This window comes from Callorhinus ursinus, unplaced genomic scaffold (assembly GCF_003265705.2).
Source record: "Callorhinus ursinus isolate GAN/ISIS: 27379988/994484 unplaced genomic scaffold, GSC_fseal_2.0 scaffold50, whole genome shotgun sequence".
Classification (NCBI taxonomy): domain Eukaryota; kingdom Metazoa; phylum Chordata; class Mammalia; order Carnivora; family Otariidae; genus Callorhinus; species Callorhinus ursinus.
In genome coordinates this window covers 6131040-6147622 of record NW_027397112.1, presented here as the reverse complement: position 1 = coordinate 6147622, position 16583 = coordinate 6131040, and the positions used below count along the sequence as shown (strand labels likewise).

General features: G+C 36.0%; 1 protein-coding gene across 9 annotated transcripts in view; it reads left to right on the top strand.

The window, feature by feature from the left end:
* The window catches only part of CEP112 (centrosomal protein 112), a 456418-nt gene that overhangs the window by 34686 nt on the left and 405149 nt on the right, over nt 1-16583 (top strand). For 7 of the 9 annotated variants that reach the window (XM_025889895.2, XM_073883235.1, XM_025889894.2 and 4 more), the window contains exons 5-6: nt 4396-4489; nt 6299-6376. In XM_025889895.2, coding sequence (XP_025745680.1) covers nt 4396-4489; nt 6299-6376 — 172 coding nt within the window. Of the gene's footprint in view, nt 1-4395; nt 4490-4572; nt 4640-6298; nt 6377-9810; nt 9837-16583 lie in introns of those variants that run through there. The other 2 variants (XM_025889896.2, XM_073883236.1) reach the window with 2 other exon arrangements.

Below are 16583 nucleotides of genomic sequence, written 5' to 3'. Positions count from 1 at the left end.
TGACTGAGCCACCCAGGTGCCCCAAGACTTTTGATACATGTAACAATATGGCTGAATCTCAAAAACATTTTCCTCAGTGAGATAAGCCAGACATAAAAATGTACATACTGTTTGATTCCATATATACGAGATTCTACTAAATGGAGGTTGTCTGGGTTTGCAGGAGATTGATAACAAAGGAGCTCAAGGGAACTTTCGGGTGGAAAGAATCTGTGTCTTTATTGTGGTGGTTATACAGGTATTTGTCAAACTCATCAAACTCTGCATTTTAAATGGATACCATTTATTTGTACATAAATTATACCTCAATAAACAATAAAAATCAGGGACGCCTGGGTGGCTCAGTTGGTTAAGCATCTGCCTTTGGCTCAGCTCATGATCCCAGGGTTCTGGGATCGAGACCTGCATTGGGCTCTTGCTCAGTGGGGAGCCTGCTTCTCCCTCTGCTTGCTGCTCCTCCTGTTTGTGCTCTCTCTCTCTCTCTCTCTCTGACAAATAAATAAAATCTTAAAAAAACTTAATAAAAATCATATCCAGATGTAGTTGAGGCTTCCTTGGTGTGGCTTCCAGTGTAAACACCTATGAACTAAAGGAACAAGTTATAGCCCCCACCCCCAGTCATACAGCCCGCACGTGGTAGAGGGCCTGGAGAACTCCCATTCACAAACCAGTGAGAGCAAGAGACACATAGTGATGACAGTTCTATAGCAGTTCTGAAATCTAGCCAGGCATTTGTTGCCTGTTTCTTGATAAGGGTTTAGTGCTCCTTCCCAGCTCTTTGCTCTTCTGCCCTTTGGGCTCTTGGCTTTTCCCTCGGAATTATCTTTTTTTTTTTTTTTTAAATTGTAAGGAATGATTTTGCTTTAAGCTGAGTAGTTTCCCAGCCTGCCTCCTGTTTGTAGGAATTTGGAGAATCAAATGTCTCTTCATTTTGAATTCTGTCCCTTTCACATGAAGCTAGTCTGATTCCTTGGTTTTTGAGGCTATGTCTGTGTCCTTTGCCTTTCCTAAGCATACAGTTTTTTTATAAGCCATAGCTTTCAGAAGTGATCACCGCACTGATTTTCAGCTTCCTCTCAAGAGCGAGGATATCCATCCCTGCCTCTGGATTTTTGGTGAGTTTGACTTTGTTCCTCTACTTTGGGGAACTTTGATTCCCTATTACTTCTCCAGAGTCACACTTCCTGCTGTCTCTAGTTTCTGGAACCAGAGCATGACAGACCTTCAGTTTCCATCCTTTTCATGGCATTGCATTTTTGTTCTAGCTAAAAGTGGCATCATAAGTTACTCTTTTAAGCTCTTCTCTGATGCAATCTTGACTGGCACTGTCACTACTATTTCTTAATTATTATTTCCCCCGTTTCTGTTTTATTTACTTCTTTCGGAATTCATATTATTTCAATGTTAGAGATTATGAATCTTTCTACCTTATCTCTTGCGTTTTCATTTATTATAATCATCCCCTTATTTTTTCCTTTGTTATCTGAATATTTCTTGAATTAGTTTTCTAATTCACTGATTTGATTTTATACTATATTTAATCTGCTATTCTCTTCTTCCATTATGATTTTAAAATGTGGTAATCATGTTTTTCATTTGTAAGCACATTTTTATGATCACAGGTTCATTTCCATTTTATATCTGAAATATCCACTTGAATGACATTGGAAACACAAATTAAAGTTGTTATTTAGAAGTTTCCCTTATATATATATGCTAAGTTTCTTTTGCAGGAGGACATTTGATTGGTCTTCCTTTAGGCTTCTAAATCTTACATGTCTTATGTCTTATCTCTCTATCTTTATGGGGACGAGTCTTTGTTTCTCTAGTATTTGTAATCAAGAATGATGCTGAGAGAATGGTTCTGGATTCTTGTTGAAATATTTTAGCATTAGGAAAAAGTAAAAGGGAAAAATTTATATTTCCTAGTTTTATTCCTTCTGAGGGGGAAAGAGGCATTTGCATGTCAGGAAACTTACTAACCTGCTTACTAATGTTTCTGTGTTAGTTTCAGCACTCTGAAATTGATCAAGACACAGACTCTCTCTTCTCATTGGCGCAAGTACCATAACCACGAGCTCCTGTAATCATGTCCCCTGAACCAGGGGACCACGCCTTGTTATTCTGTGTGGTAGATATTCTGTTACTCTTCCTAAAGAGGTTTATAGGGTTGAGCTTTGTCTCCTATCCTCTCTCTCACTGTCACCCTGACCGTCAGCCCCATGACTGTGAGTTTGAATTGTCTGTCTACTTTGAGTTCCAGTTAATGGTGTTTCCAGCTGGAGACAGTCCCAGTGGCAAGAAACTAAACTTCTGTGCCTAACATCCTGTGTCTCTTGTGTCAGCCAGATTTTAGCAGTGATAAGGCCTCCTTCATTGGTTGTCTCGACTGCCTGCACAAGAAACTGGCTTCAGCAATGCCTCTGCTTTATTTAGCCTGAATTGGAGCATGTTTTAGGGACAATATAATGAATTTAGTTTTGGACACGTTGAATTGTAAGTAAGTAGGGCTTTTCATTTTGTATTTGTAGTGAGGTTGGAGGCTGAGAGAGCAATTTGGGTTGGAAATGTATATTTGGTAACCAAAACTCCTTGTTATTTGAAAAATGAATAGTTTTATTAGCACTTTGGATTGTCCAGAGGGAATGCATGTAAAATGGAAATAAACAAGGTTAGACGCAGAACCCTGAGATTATAGCATGGTTGGGGTGGGCAGGGAAATAAAAGCTACTGAAGGTTATGGTGAAGGAGATTTCTGAAGGATTGAATGAGAATTGGGAAATAATGGTTCTATGGAGCCAGTGAATGTGGCATGTGCAAAACACTGTTCCCGATGTTTTAGTGAGATCAACTAGGGTAAGGCCAGATAGTGGCTCATTTGCTTGAGCAACTAGGAGATCGTTGATGACTTATTACAGCACTTTCAGGATGAGTGGAAGTCAGATTGCAGTTGATTGAAAAGTGTATGGCAGGTTAGGACATGGATCTAATAACTTATTTTGAAAATTTATTGTGAAGGGAAAGAGGTAGATTGGTACAGAGGACAGCTACAAGTGAATTAAAGGATATGTTGTTTTATGTATGCACCCTGTGTAATAAACAGATAAATGTTTCAGTCCTCTTTTTTATTAATATTTTCTATGAGAATTTCTTTTAATATTTAAGCGTTTTTCAATTTTTAAGTGAGCTCTTTTTATGATTGTTTAATCTATTCTTAAAGAAGGACAGGCCACTGCTTAGTACGGTGTATCAGGTTGCCTCTTCCCACATCCTTAGTTTTAAATGTTTGTATCAGCTCAAGCACATGGGCTAATGAAATTATTCTCAAAATATTACTTTATTTATTTTTCTCATTTGATTTTAAGTATTTGGATATCTGGGATATTGAGTACAGATGTAAAAAATTAACAGCTTCTTTAAAATAGCTTTTTCAGACATTTTACATTACTTAGTAACTAGTCTAAGGAATGTTATTCTTTTGGTGTTACTAAAAAAAACAAATTCATTGTCATCTTGTCTTTTTCAACTACTATTCTGTCTTTGGGAATATTTAGTATGGATCAGTATTTGTGAAGGGAATCCTGATAGGACTTGTGGTTAACAGTTAGTGACTTTAACTCATTCTTTAATGGTTAATTTCCATTTTATGTATCTTGAAAGAGCTGTTCAGAGCATAGATATTCATAATAATGAAACTTTCATTGAAGTAGCTTGAGTAAAAATGTATGAGAGACTCCAGGCTAAAGTAGAATGTTGAGAATGATATTTTTATATTATATTTTATATTGGAGAAAAGCCTTTTTATTCAAATTCATTTGGAAGCTTAAACTATTTTCCTACTTATACTGTACTTATAACATTTTACCTGAATTAACATGGTATATCTTAAATTTAAGACTGATTTATCTGTAGTTTCTGACATGGTTTCAAATTAATCCAAATTTTCAGTACATGAGGATTTTTAAATTTTATATATTTTAAGTCTTCCTCTTGATGTACAACAGGAATCCAATAAAACTTACTAACCTTTTAAAGCAATTATCCTCTCTGAGAATATAGGCTTCATTTTGTTCTCCACGTAGAAAAGAGGGAGGAAGGAGAAAAGATTTAAATACATGTAGTTTATTACAGTTCCACTTAAAAATAGCATTTGTTTATAAGCAAGTATGTGGCATTTAGGTGACATTTTATGTATAGTTAAATCTAAATGAAATAAAATATGAGAAATACAAATGGTCATTATACACATTTCTTTTTTCTTTGCTGTGGCAGCATTATTTTTAAATATAAACAATCGTCTCATTTCCAAAAGAAAAAAATTAGTAATCCTAGATTTGAATGCCCTGTGTCCTCTGAATTTACCCCATTCTGATTGTTACTATTTTGGTCTGTTAGTAGGGAACAATACACTGCGAAGCTCCAAATGAGATCACATTCTATGAGTCCAACCTCCAGAGAAGATGGACAAAATATCACCCCAAAGAGTTGTGTAAGATCAGATTCTACTTTCGTTTGTTTGTTATTTTAAAATAACTCCACAAATTTTTAGTTTCATGTTTGTCAAAGTTCCAACAATTAACTTAAAAACAGTGGAAACAACCTAAAGGTTTTGGTGAACATCCTGATATCAAAGAGAATGGTATGTTTGGTATATTCCATAGTGTTCCTTCTGCTTTCTCAATGATTCTGAGGCATCATATGAAGCAATGTATTGTTTCTCTTGTGCATTGAAGAATAACTTTGGAAAGCCTCATTTTGTAGCTGTTTTTTTCTGTTTCCCTTTTACTCAGTACATATATATATATGATTAGACACCCAGTGGTCATAAATTTAAGAAACTTGGATTAACTTGTAGTGAAGTAGGGGATACTGCATTTTTGCTGAAGATGAGCTGTTTATGTCCTGAAATGTGAATGCCTCTCTTGCATCTAATGCTTAACATAGTTTTGGTTTGACCAAGGTGCTAGTGAGCATTCCAGTTAGCTTTCTAAAGAGAAGAATTTTGCCTGCTTACTTGGCCTTTCTTGTGTAACTCTGGCTCGTCTTGGGTTACATGACTTTTAGTTACAAGGAGATCATGTGTGATGCATGACTGTTCAGCACATATTGCTCTAAACATAACTCACTGCATTTTCTCCAGTGATAGTTTGGAACTTTGGAAAATATTTTAAGGGCAGCATATTTCAAATATTTGTGGGGTTATTATCAACCATTTCATTTACTCAAAATAAACAAGGCAGGTGCATTTTCTTAAGACATACAAGAAACAGGGGACCGACAATAGAGACAATAATGAATTTAAATATAGTATGTATAATAAATTCAACATTTTGTTCAATAGAAATTTGGAGATAAGATATGGAGAACATTTTAGTATATTTTTCATCACTTCAGATAATTTAGATGATCATAGGTAAGTAGATTTATTTATTAGTAGTGAGGTTTTCTAAAAGTGTGCAAATGGTGTGCCAACAAATTTAATTTCAAAATACATTTTTTTGGCTGTACTGTAATATATGCATTATTATTTTACACAGATTTACCTTTCTAAGTTTTTAGAGCTTTTAGATCATTGTCCATTTCTGGGCACAGATTTTATTTAGTCTGTGCTCAGTTAAAGTTTTAATCTGCTTTGATAAATGTGTAATATAATAAATTATATGGGAGGGGAAAAAAAGCATGCAATTTTAATTTTTTGAAAAAGTAAAATTTCACCATAATTGTATTCTCATGATGTGAATCCAAAGCTTATTTCTCTTTCTATTCAGTGTATGAATGAGAATTAATTTAAGAACAAAGAGCTTCTTGGACATCAACACAAACTTCCCTGTTAACTAATTTTAAGGATTATAAATAATTCATCTTTTCAAGTGTTTCCCCAGCCCCCCATTAAAGCTACTGTGGTATACCACAATTAAAACTTTTTATAAAAGAACTTAAAGAGAAGAATCTGGATTAATTTTTAAGATATTCTTTTGATGTGTGGTTTTTTTTTTTGAAATCTAGTTACTGTGTGAATATATTGTGAAGGCACCTCATAGCCCTAAGCAGCTATAATAAACAGTCATTACTTAGAATTGAGAGCTGTAGCTCAGCTGTAACGTAAACCTTTCCTTTGAGAGCAATAAAGCACTACCAGAAAAGCACACAAAACTCTCATTACTCTGAATGACATATATTTTGTCCTCTTTTCTGTCTTTTCTGTTTTCTTTATTTTTCCCTCTCACTCTCCCTCTCTCCCTTCTTCCTTTTCTTTTATTTCTTCCTTCCTTCTTCTCTTTTGTCTTTTGTCTTTCAGGAAGCTCATTCCAAAAAATCTGCTGTTTCTTTGGATGACAGTGACATCGAAGCTCGCCTTAATAGTTGGAATCTTGGGGTAAAAACAAAAGTACTTTATGTATGTATGTCCACATAGGAGAATTGTATTGTATTTGGAAAACATCTGAACTAGTTCTCCTTAGTGAATGTTATTGGATGTCAGCCATTTAGTACTGCAGTAGTACTGTAGTAGTACTGTAGTAGTACTGTAGTAGTACTGCAGTAGTACTGTGGGAGGGGGACTTTGAGTACGGGAAAGGGAAAGAACATTCCAAAGAAGCAAAAACAGTCCCTGCCCTCAACAAGCTGACTTTCTTATTGGTGAAATAGGAGATACACACATACATAGTTAAATAATAATTGAAGATAGTACATGGTAAAATATTAAAATGAGTTAGAAAGTAGAATACTAAAGTGGAGGGCAGGGGAAGCAGGACTTGGAGAAGCAAGGTCATTTTGGTTAAAAAAACTGGGAGATTTCCTGGGTGAGCTGCCATCATGGGCAGCAGTTTTCAGATAAAGACCGAGAGCGACCTGGATGTATCCGTATAGGCATGGAGGTGGAGCACTAGGAAGAGAGAGGCATGAAGAAATGTGGGTTGTGTAAGTCAGTTGTCACGGCTGGATCTTTGGGACTTACATAGTGGATTAGGGGGCAACGTTAATCAGGCTGGATTGTATTGGAGCTTTGAATGCTAAATTGAGTGGTTTAGCTTTTACATTTTAGGCAATAGTGAGCCCTGGACGTTTATTTTTTCCTTCCACAGTCCACTTTACATGATGCTGTTTAAATGCTTTGAGGAAATGTAAAGGGGGTTAGAACAATTTTTATCGCATTTTGTTATTAAAAAAATAATTTGTAATTTGAAAATTTGAAAAATATACAAAATCAGGAATAAAGTATGTTTGAAAATCTTAACACAGAGATGGTTTAACCTTTTGCTATATATATTCTCCCCTCCTTTTTTTTCCTGTGTGTATTTATAAAACTAAAATTTAAACAAAACATAAATGCTATTATGTACTGTTTTAAATTTGCTATAATTTTATAATAGTTCTATAAGCATATTAACAATAGTACTAATTTTTCTTTTGGATAGGTATTCCATAACTTATTAAGCATTCTGCTATTTTTGGACATTTCGGTTGCTCCCAGTTTGTGGCTAATATAAGTAATACTGCACTAAAATTCCCTACAGAATCTTTGTATACATATTTCGTTGTTTTCTCAGGTTATATCCCTTCCTGGTACATTGCCCCCAGAAGGTATATACCAGTTTATTCTCCAACCAGCAGTATGTAGGATTGTCTATTTCTTACTTCTTCACTGACATTAGGGATTGTTATTTTGAAAAACCTAAAACCCTTCCTACTAATGGTCTTTAATGAAAGCGGTGCTTTAGGAAAATTGACTTGGTGGCATTTTGAAGGTTATACTATATGTGAATAGAAATTGGAGAAAGGGAGCCAATCATCTTTTTGGTGTTTGTGGTGAACTCCACAATAGTGTGATTTCTGTGAAGATGGAAAGTGTTGAAAGAAAAGACATTTCAAAGAGGGTCAAGGATGCTAGTGACTGATAGGTGAGCTGACCGGAAGGGCACCTAAAGGCTTGCTTCTAGGAAATGGGAACATTGGCTCTCTGTCCGTTAACTGTCAGATGGGGGAATCCATTTGAAGGGTTACAAGTTTCCTTTTAGACTGGAATCCATTTGAAGGGTTACAGGTTTCCTTTTAGACTGAAGAGATGGTTGGACGAACTGGGGAGGTCAAGGTTTGGAGCTTCATGAGACTCGAGGGCTGGAATCCTATTTCGTAGTCACGCTGTTCGAGGTGGTGGCTGCACCCAGAGGCTGGATGGCCAGTCTTCAGGGGACAGAGTAAGGACAGCTGACTCCTGCAAGGGACATGATTAGAAGGTAGGGAATGGATAAGAATTTAAAGCAATATGAATCTCCTAGCCATTTTGGGAGCATGTTAGTGAAAGAGAAGAGAGAGAATTAGTAACAGGAGGGGAATAGTAAGTCAAAAGAAACACATTGTTATGTTTGAAGGCGGAGGGGAAGCTGCCCCTGGAGGGAAGGCCTAAGTTACTAGTGTGGGAGAAGTGCATAGGAAATCCCCCAGAAAGACAATGTTTTTGATATTTGCCAGAAAGCAATATCAAAGTGAAAAGTGAAATTCTGGGCTATCCTTTTAAACTTGCCTTTGCCCTTAGCCATTTGAAACTTCTGATGTACATTTCTTAGCACACACAGTACATTGCCTGATTATTTAACTGTTCAGAGGATTAAATTTTTCATTTGTATAATAAAATTAAAATAAAACATCTAAAATATTTTGAGGTAATGCCTTAAAACTAGGTCTGCCTGGGTTTTGTTTCATAGTTTTATTGTTCAAAGAGTGCACTAACAGTGTAAAGTATGAAAGTCTTGCATTTTTATATATTTATAACATCTATACATTAATCAGGCTGAACTATATCTTTTGATCACAGTAGAATAATTTAAGAATCCAGTGTATTAAAAAGTTTAGATTTTAGCTTGCTTTGATTTTAGTTTTGTGTAATGGATTTTTTTTTCTTTCTTCCTGTGAATGATCAGTTAATAGTAGTTAATTTTAGTGCTCTACACCAAGGGTACATTTTTTATATTGCTGGCATGACTTTCACATACCTTCATTCAGATGCATTACATGTTCTAGAATTTGAATTTTCTAGTTTTTGTTAAAAATACATTTTTCCCTCAAATATATTCTCTCTTTCTCCAGGAGTGTGTTAGTATTTTTCTTTTGGGAATACATAATTCGAGTAGAGATTTACTTATTAAACCTAGCAATAAAATTTTCTCCTATATTTTTTTCTTACTCTTTAAGCTTTTTAACCTTTAGTTTTGGGGAAGCTTTCTTACTCTGCCAATATAATTGATATATATTTCATGCTTAACTATCCTTATGTACATTTTTCTCTTTTTTCTTTTTTATTTTTCTGAGGCCCTGGTTGGGGGCTGGGAGGAGGACTTTCCTGGGCTTTCCATCCTAGTCACCTGCCCACTCCCACCGTGGGTCCACATGCTGACTGCAAAGTCTCACCCCTACCAAGAGCAAAGGAACAGTGAGAACTCTTTGCCCCTTAGCCCCAGAGCAGGATCTGGGAGTAGTGTGGGATTTGTGCAGGAATAGTTCTCAAGACAGGCAGTGGGAGCTGGGCAAGGTCAGCAGGAGTGAGTGTCCTCCAGGTCCCGCAGGTAGCTCCAGAGGGTGGACAGCACCCTAGAGTCAGGCAGACCCACCTGGAGGTCAGGGGCCATCTGGGAGGGGTGAACCTTCCTGTCAAGGGCTAGGGGATGCCCGTGAGCTGTTAGCAGGTAGGAATGTGCCTTTACTTTCCCGTAGGAAGCCTGGCTGGCCTACTCCCTGGGGCCTTCCCCACTGCGGCGTGTTGGGAACTGTCCTAATCAGGCACTGGGGGAGCTGTGATGCTGGTCTAGTAAACAAAGGAGGAAGAGGAAGACAAAAGAGTAAGTTGAGATGAGCAGTTCCAGCAGAAGAGCTGCCCAACTTGCTGCACCACAGAATTGCAAGCTAAATAAAATGGTTGTAGTTTGAAGCTGTGAAAGTTTGGGGTAATTTGTTGTGTAGCAGAAAGCTGATTGATACAGATACTACCTGATGGTTTTCTGAGGTGACTATGCTAGTTTTCATCCTCATCAGCCAAGGGCCAGCTCCCGTTTCTCTACTTTCTCTTCAGTCCTTGATATTGTCAGTTAATTTTTTTTTACTTAAAAAAATTTAGTCATTCTTGAGATGGTTAGTGACATTGCATTATGTGGTTTTCATATGTATTTTCCTGGTGACTAATACAGTTAGGTGACTTTTCAGATGTTATTGACAGTTTAGATGGCCTCTCTCAGAGTGAAGTGCCTACTTGTGCCTTGGTCAGTTTTTCTGTTGGGTTGTTTGCCTTTTTCATATTGATATGTAAGAGTTTTGTATTTATTCTGGGTAAGAGTCCTTTTGGAGTATTATAAATATTTTCTCCTATTTTGTTGCTTTCCTTCAATCTCTTACTGGTGTCTTTGATGAACAGAAAATGTACATTTTAGTGCAGTTCATTTTCTGATTTTTTCACTGTGTGATTAGTGTTGTTATATGTCCTGTTTAAGATCTTTGACTATCTTAAAGGTCCTGAAGATGTTCTTCTGTCTTGTCTCCTAGCAGCCCTGTTGTTTTATTTCACTTATTTATTTATTTATTTTATTTTGTTTATTTTTTAAAGATTTTATTTATTTGAGAGAGAGAGAGAGAGAGAGAGAGATCGTGAGAGAGAGCACGAGCAGGGAGGAGAGGGAAAAGCAGGCTCCCTGTCCTCAGGGAGCCCAATACGAGGCTCGATCCTAGGACTCTGAGATCATGACCTGAACCTAAGGCAGATGCTTAACTGACCGAGCCACCCAGGCACCCCACTTTTTCTATTTAGATTACATACCATCTGGAGGTGATTTGGGTATATATTATAAGGTGGGGTGTTGAGATTTATTTTTGTCCCTTATACATATATCTGGGTGACACTCTCATTTATTGAGAAGACTATTCCTGTTACACTGTAGTGTTATTTGTCTCATAAATCAGGTGGTAGTACATGTCTGTTTCCATTCTGTTCGTTTGGCTTATTTGCTTTTTCTTGTGCCAAGGGACTATGCCTTTATATATCTGTATTTAATTTGTGCTTACTAAATATTTGTTGAAATGTGAGTAAACCAACAAATGGGCCTCCATTTGTAGTATTATTTCTGAGGAAAAACTTTTTCAAGTTCTAAAATGTTGACTTAAGAAACATTATTTTGGAGCATAATTGATTTGACATTGAGGACTGAATTTATTTTATGCTATTGAGAGAGTTTTGGCAGTTCTAACTGATGCCATGACTTAAAAACATTTATTTTAGTTGTGGTGCTAGTAATATATTGCTTGAAAATGTCCTTTCCTTTAAGGCAGCTAAAATATCAGATAAAATGTTTTTCTATTTTTCTGGAATCATAGAACATCTCTAATTGGTCAACATTAGTCTATAAGGGTATTTGATCAGTTTGACCAAAATCCTGAATAATCCAAAGGGATAATCTGACAGAACGCTTTGTACCCAAATAAATTGGCTAAAACACTAACCAAAATAAAATGTCAAAAGCCAGTCTTCATTAGAAACTAGCATTCAGATATCTGTATTTGTGTCTAGTTTAAACCATTACATATTTTATTACTGTGATTCTGTTTGCTCTTTAAACAAGAAGTGTTTGGTCATGTGATTCATTCCTGCTATTGGAACTTAATTTTTTTGGCTTTGTTTTCTCTATAATATTTTGTTAGACTTTAATGTTTCACATAAATCCCTTTTATCTTCCATTTTGGACATTCTTTATTGTGGTCTTCTTTCTTGAGGTATTATGAGAGAACAAGAAATTTTCCAAAAGAGCATGAAAAAAGTAAATGTTAAGACTGTTTACAGATTGCTTCAAGTCCATTTACTGGTGGATTACAAAGTGGGAACATTTAACTTCAAAGCACATCTGGCTGCTGTTATAAAATCAGAAAATAGATTGCTTATTTCTCCCAAATAGACGCAAGAACATGCTTTACTATGGATAATTCTCATTACATATTCAAAGTGGTTACGAGACAAACTCAATGTATTGTAAATGAACAACAACAGAAAGATTTATACTTGTTTACAGTGTCCATTGTTGCTTTTAAATATTATAATAGACTTTTTCTTTCTTTCTTCCCCCCCCCTTTTTTTTTGGTCAACTTGAGAAAGAAAATTTATGATAACAGAATGAGTCTTTAACTTTTGTATTTAATGGCTTTTAAAGATGCGGAGGATGAAACAGGAGTCACTTCTGCATAGTTGAAAGGCTACATTGTAATTAGCTAAACCAATATTTTGTACTCTGCTTATAAATGTAGAGCTGTGTCAAAATAAGTCACAGATGGTTTTCTTGGCTTTTGGTTTAAAATTTTAAGCTTAATTAGAGCTTGAGCATCTTTGAGAATTCCGTTTCCCCCTTCCTTTATTTTTCCCCTTCTCTTTAATTCTGCTTCATGAATTAGGGTTTTATATATTTGCAGATTTGGGTGTATTTTTGAAGAACTTACTTTCTTGGCTGGTTTTCTCCATTCCAAAAATAGAGAATGGTTACTTACTTTTCATATATATACCTTCAGACAATAAATATTTATTGAGTGTACTTTGCTGCCTGCTGGAAATTTGCTGCCTCTGTTTTTCAAAAAGCTGTGTATATATAGTACAGTGTTACTAAAGAATGTGCCTCTTTCTCTGGTATGATATTTAGGTGGGTTTTATTATTATCTCTACCTAATAAATGTTTCCCAAAGTGAATGTACTAATTCATACACTCACCAGTGGTGCACCATCTGGAACACTTTTATTTTCAGATTTTTAATGTATACCAATCTGGTGGCTATAAAATGCCATCTCACTGTGTAATTATTTTTTTTTTAAGATTTTATTTATTTATTTGACAGAGAGAGCAGGAAAACAAGCAGGGGGAGTGGGAGAGGGACAAGCAGGCTTCCCACTGAGCAGGGAGCCCGATGTGGGACTCGATCCCAGGACTCTGGGATCATGACCTGAGCCGAAGGCAGACGCTTAACAACTGAGCCACCCAGGCGCCCCATGGAATTACTTTACATTTTCATATTTTTGAAAAGATTGCCCATATATTCATATGTGTATTAGCCATTCAAATTTCTTCATCAGTAGAATGTGTTTCATGTTTTTTCCCATTTAAAAAAACTTGTTCTTTCTTTTATTAAATTTTAAAGACCTTCTTTACACATTTTGGAGACCGATCATTTGTGCAAACATCTCCCAGTTTATGGTTTACTTTTTCATTTTATTTATGATATCTTTTTTGGAGAGAAGTTCCTAGTTAAATTTATTAATTTCCTTTTTGTTTATGCTTTTGTTTTTATGTTTCTTGTTTAAAAAATCTTTTTTACTTTGAGGCCATAAAGTCATTCTTTCTTGTTTTTTTTTTTTTTTTTTAGAGAGAGAGAGTGTGAGAGAGTGCACACACGTGCAAGCGAGTGGAAGGGTGTGGGGTGGAGAGGGGCAGAGGGAGAGAGAGAATCTTAAGGAGGCTTCACGTCCAGCATGTAGCCCCATGAGGGGTTCAATCTCACAAGCCTGCGACCATGACCTGAGGTGAAATCAGAGTTGGACTCTTAACCGACTGAGCCACCCTGGCACCTCAAGTCATTCTTTTAAGTTGTCTTCTGAAAGGTTTTATGGTTCTGCTTTTAATTATAAGTATTTAATCCATTAGGAATTTATTATATGTGGTACGAGAAGGAATCAGATCTCATTTTTTTCCCCACTGATTGAACACATCTTTATTTTCTCAGTAATTCGCAGTGCTAGATTTTTCATGAATCATGTTCTCATGTTTTTTGAGTTTCTAGTACTTTCTAGTTGGTTCCTTTGACTTATCTTCATTACTGTTAGTTTTATTATATCTTTGTAAGTCAGCTCCACCTTGATTTTTTTTCTTCAGACATGTCTTGGCTATTCTTGTCTATTTATTTATATACATTTTATAATGAGCTTATGAAGTTTTACAAAAGCCCTATTGAGATTTTGGTTTGGATAAATTTAGTCACTAGATCAAGTTAAGGAGAATTGTCATTTTTACAATATTGAGACTGTCCAAAAACATGGTTTCACATTTATTTCATTATTGTTTTTCAAAAAAGCTGAATTATTTTCTCCACAAAGAGCTTATGTGTATTTTCTTAGATTTACTTTTAGGAATTATATATTGTTTTGTGATTAAAAATGATATCTCTGTAAAATTATTTTCTTTTCCTAGGTGATTTTTGCTAATTTGCAGAAATGCAGCTGACTTTTATGTATCAATTTGGCATCTCGCAACTTTGCTAAGCTCTTATTTGGTCAGCTCTTGTTTAATATCTTTCTATTTTCTGTCTTTATTGGTAGTGTTCTTTATGAACTTCCTGAGATTATTTAGAAGTTATACTTGAATACTTACTGTCCCGCTGGTGGAACATAAACATCATCAAACATTGACCTGCAGGAAAGTGGTTTACCTTAAGTGGGTTGCACAAAAAAACCTAATGAATGAAAGTGCTGGACACAGGGGAGCCCAAAGGAGGCCCATATTACTGTTTTCTTCTATTTCGAGGCCCATATTACTGTTTTTTTTCAAAGCCATGAAATAGAAGAAAAGTAATTCCTACTATTGACAGGCTTTGATTTTGATTTTCTGTTTTTATGCATGTTGGATTCTTTATGTTGCTGTTGTCCATGATTATTGATGTTAGATGTTTTTGAACAAGCAGTAGCCAGTGGCTGTATGGGATGGATGGCTTGGGTAACTTACTTTATTTCTTGGTTTAGGCAGGCCTTCTTCTCCCGCCCCACTGAAGTTCAGTTTCTTTAATAACTTCTGCCTTTTTGACCTGTCATCCTCTGCTTCTTTGCTTCTTTCTTGTGTCTGTATGGTTCTTTTTCTTCAGCTCCTTCTTTCTTTCCCTCCATCATGGACAGACTTCCTCCCAAGGGGCCTCTCTCTCCTGCAGAAGTGGTTCCTTCCTAAGAACCTTCTCTGGTTCTTTACACTTTTCACACCCTTCTTTTGATTCTCCTGTCTCCAGCACTCTGATCCATCGGATTTTTTGTACGATCCAGGAAAGGTAGATCACTCTCCTTCCATACAGGTCAATGTTTGATGACATTTATATTCCAATACCACTAGGACGCTGAGGCACTCCCTTTTTGTTCCATGCTGTCACTCTGGTTTGGCTCAGGATCTAATTCTGCTGATCTGTGATCTTTCTTTGGCCACTTACATGTAAATCGAGGGTTTTAGTAATCTCTCCTTGTTAAGGGGCATAGGTGATGGGTGTTTTTATGTGCTCTCTTTGTTGATCTGTATGGGTTTTTGGAAGATGGGGAGAGAATTAAATTCAGACAGTTGCCATTACTTTACAGAAATCAGCCTTCAGGAGAAAGAAAATTGTTTTGTAAATTACTCCTTATCTAGGTGCTAAAATATAGTTACTCTTCAGATCTTATCTGTTGCTATAGAGGCTTTTATGTTTTTTAAACATGAATGATCAGTTCTATTTTTAATTTCATTGCCTCTGTATTCTTTGATTAATTGGTCCTTTATCCATCCTTATCTTTATTATCAACTTGGGTATGGATTGTTTATCTTCTATGATTATGAACTATACTAAGTCATTTGAGGAGCTTTTTGAAAGCACAGTGAGATTTTGGAGGAGTAGATTCTGATAATATGTTTGACAAAGTTTGTCAGCTGATGCCAGTAGTATACTTCAGGGTAAAAACCATTATTCTAGTTTGAGGTCATGGTTAGTGTTGTATTTATATTCTTGTACATTTTGAGATTATCTATGTTGTAAAGTGTAAGTTTAAGATATCAAGAGATTAGAATTCCATGATAATGATTTTTAATTATCACTTCATTTGTGAACGAAATAGTTGGGATAATAATCAGTGTTTCTAATTTATCAAAATGTATATTCATTCAACAAATATTTCCTTGAAAGCCTACAACAGATTAGGTATTGTGCTAATTACCAGGAATACAAAATTGAGAAGTCATTATCCTTGCACTTATTGTGCATAAAGACAGATGTGGAGACATACTGATAAACACTTAGAATGTGCTATGAGAGATATATAGGATACTTTAGGAGCTTGATAAGAGGGTGGGATCAGGTACATTTTCCCCCTTCCTCCCTTCCTCCCTCCTTCCTTCCTTTCTTCTTAAAGAGCATTTGTTGGGCACCCATCACCTGCCAGGCCCTGCGGTAGATGCTAGGGATGGATGGGTTGTGACAGTCATAGTCTGTTTTCAGAGTTTACACTCTTTTCAGAAGATAGATGTTTGATTATAAAGGGTATATCTGAGTAGGAGGAACTTAATTAAATTTCTTGGGGAAGAGTCTTCAGTAAGTGAACCACAAGAAGTTGGAAGAATGATTTCATAGGTTGCAAAGACTCAGATTTGGGAGAGAATATAGTGCTTTTAAAGGTAAAACAAGTCGGGGGGTGGAGCAAGATGGCGGAGGAGTAGGAGACCTAGATTTCGTCTGGTCTCAGGAATTCAGCTGAATAGGGATCAAACCATTCTGAACACCTACGCACTCAACAGGAGATCGAAGAGGAGAGTAGCAACAACTCTCTGAACAGAGAAGCGACC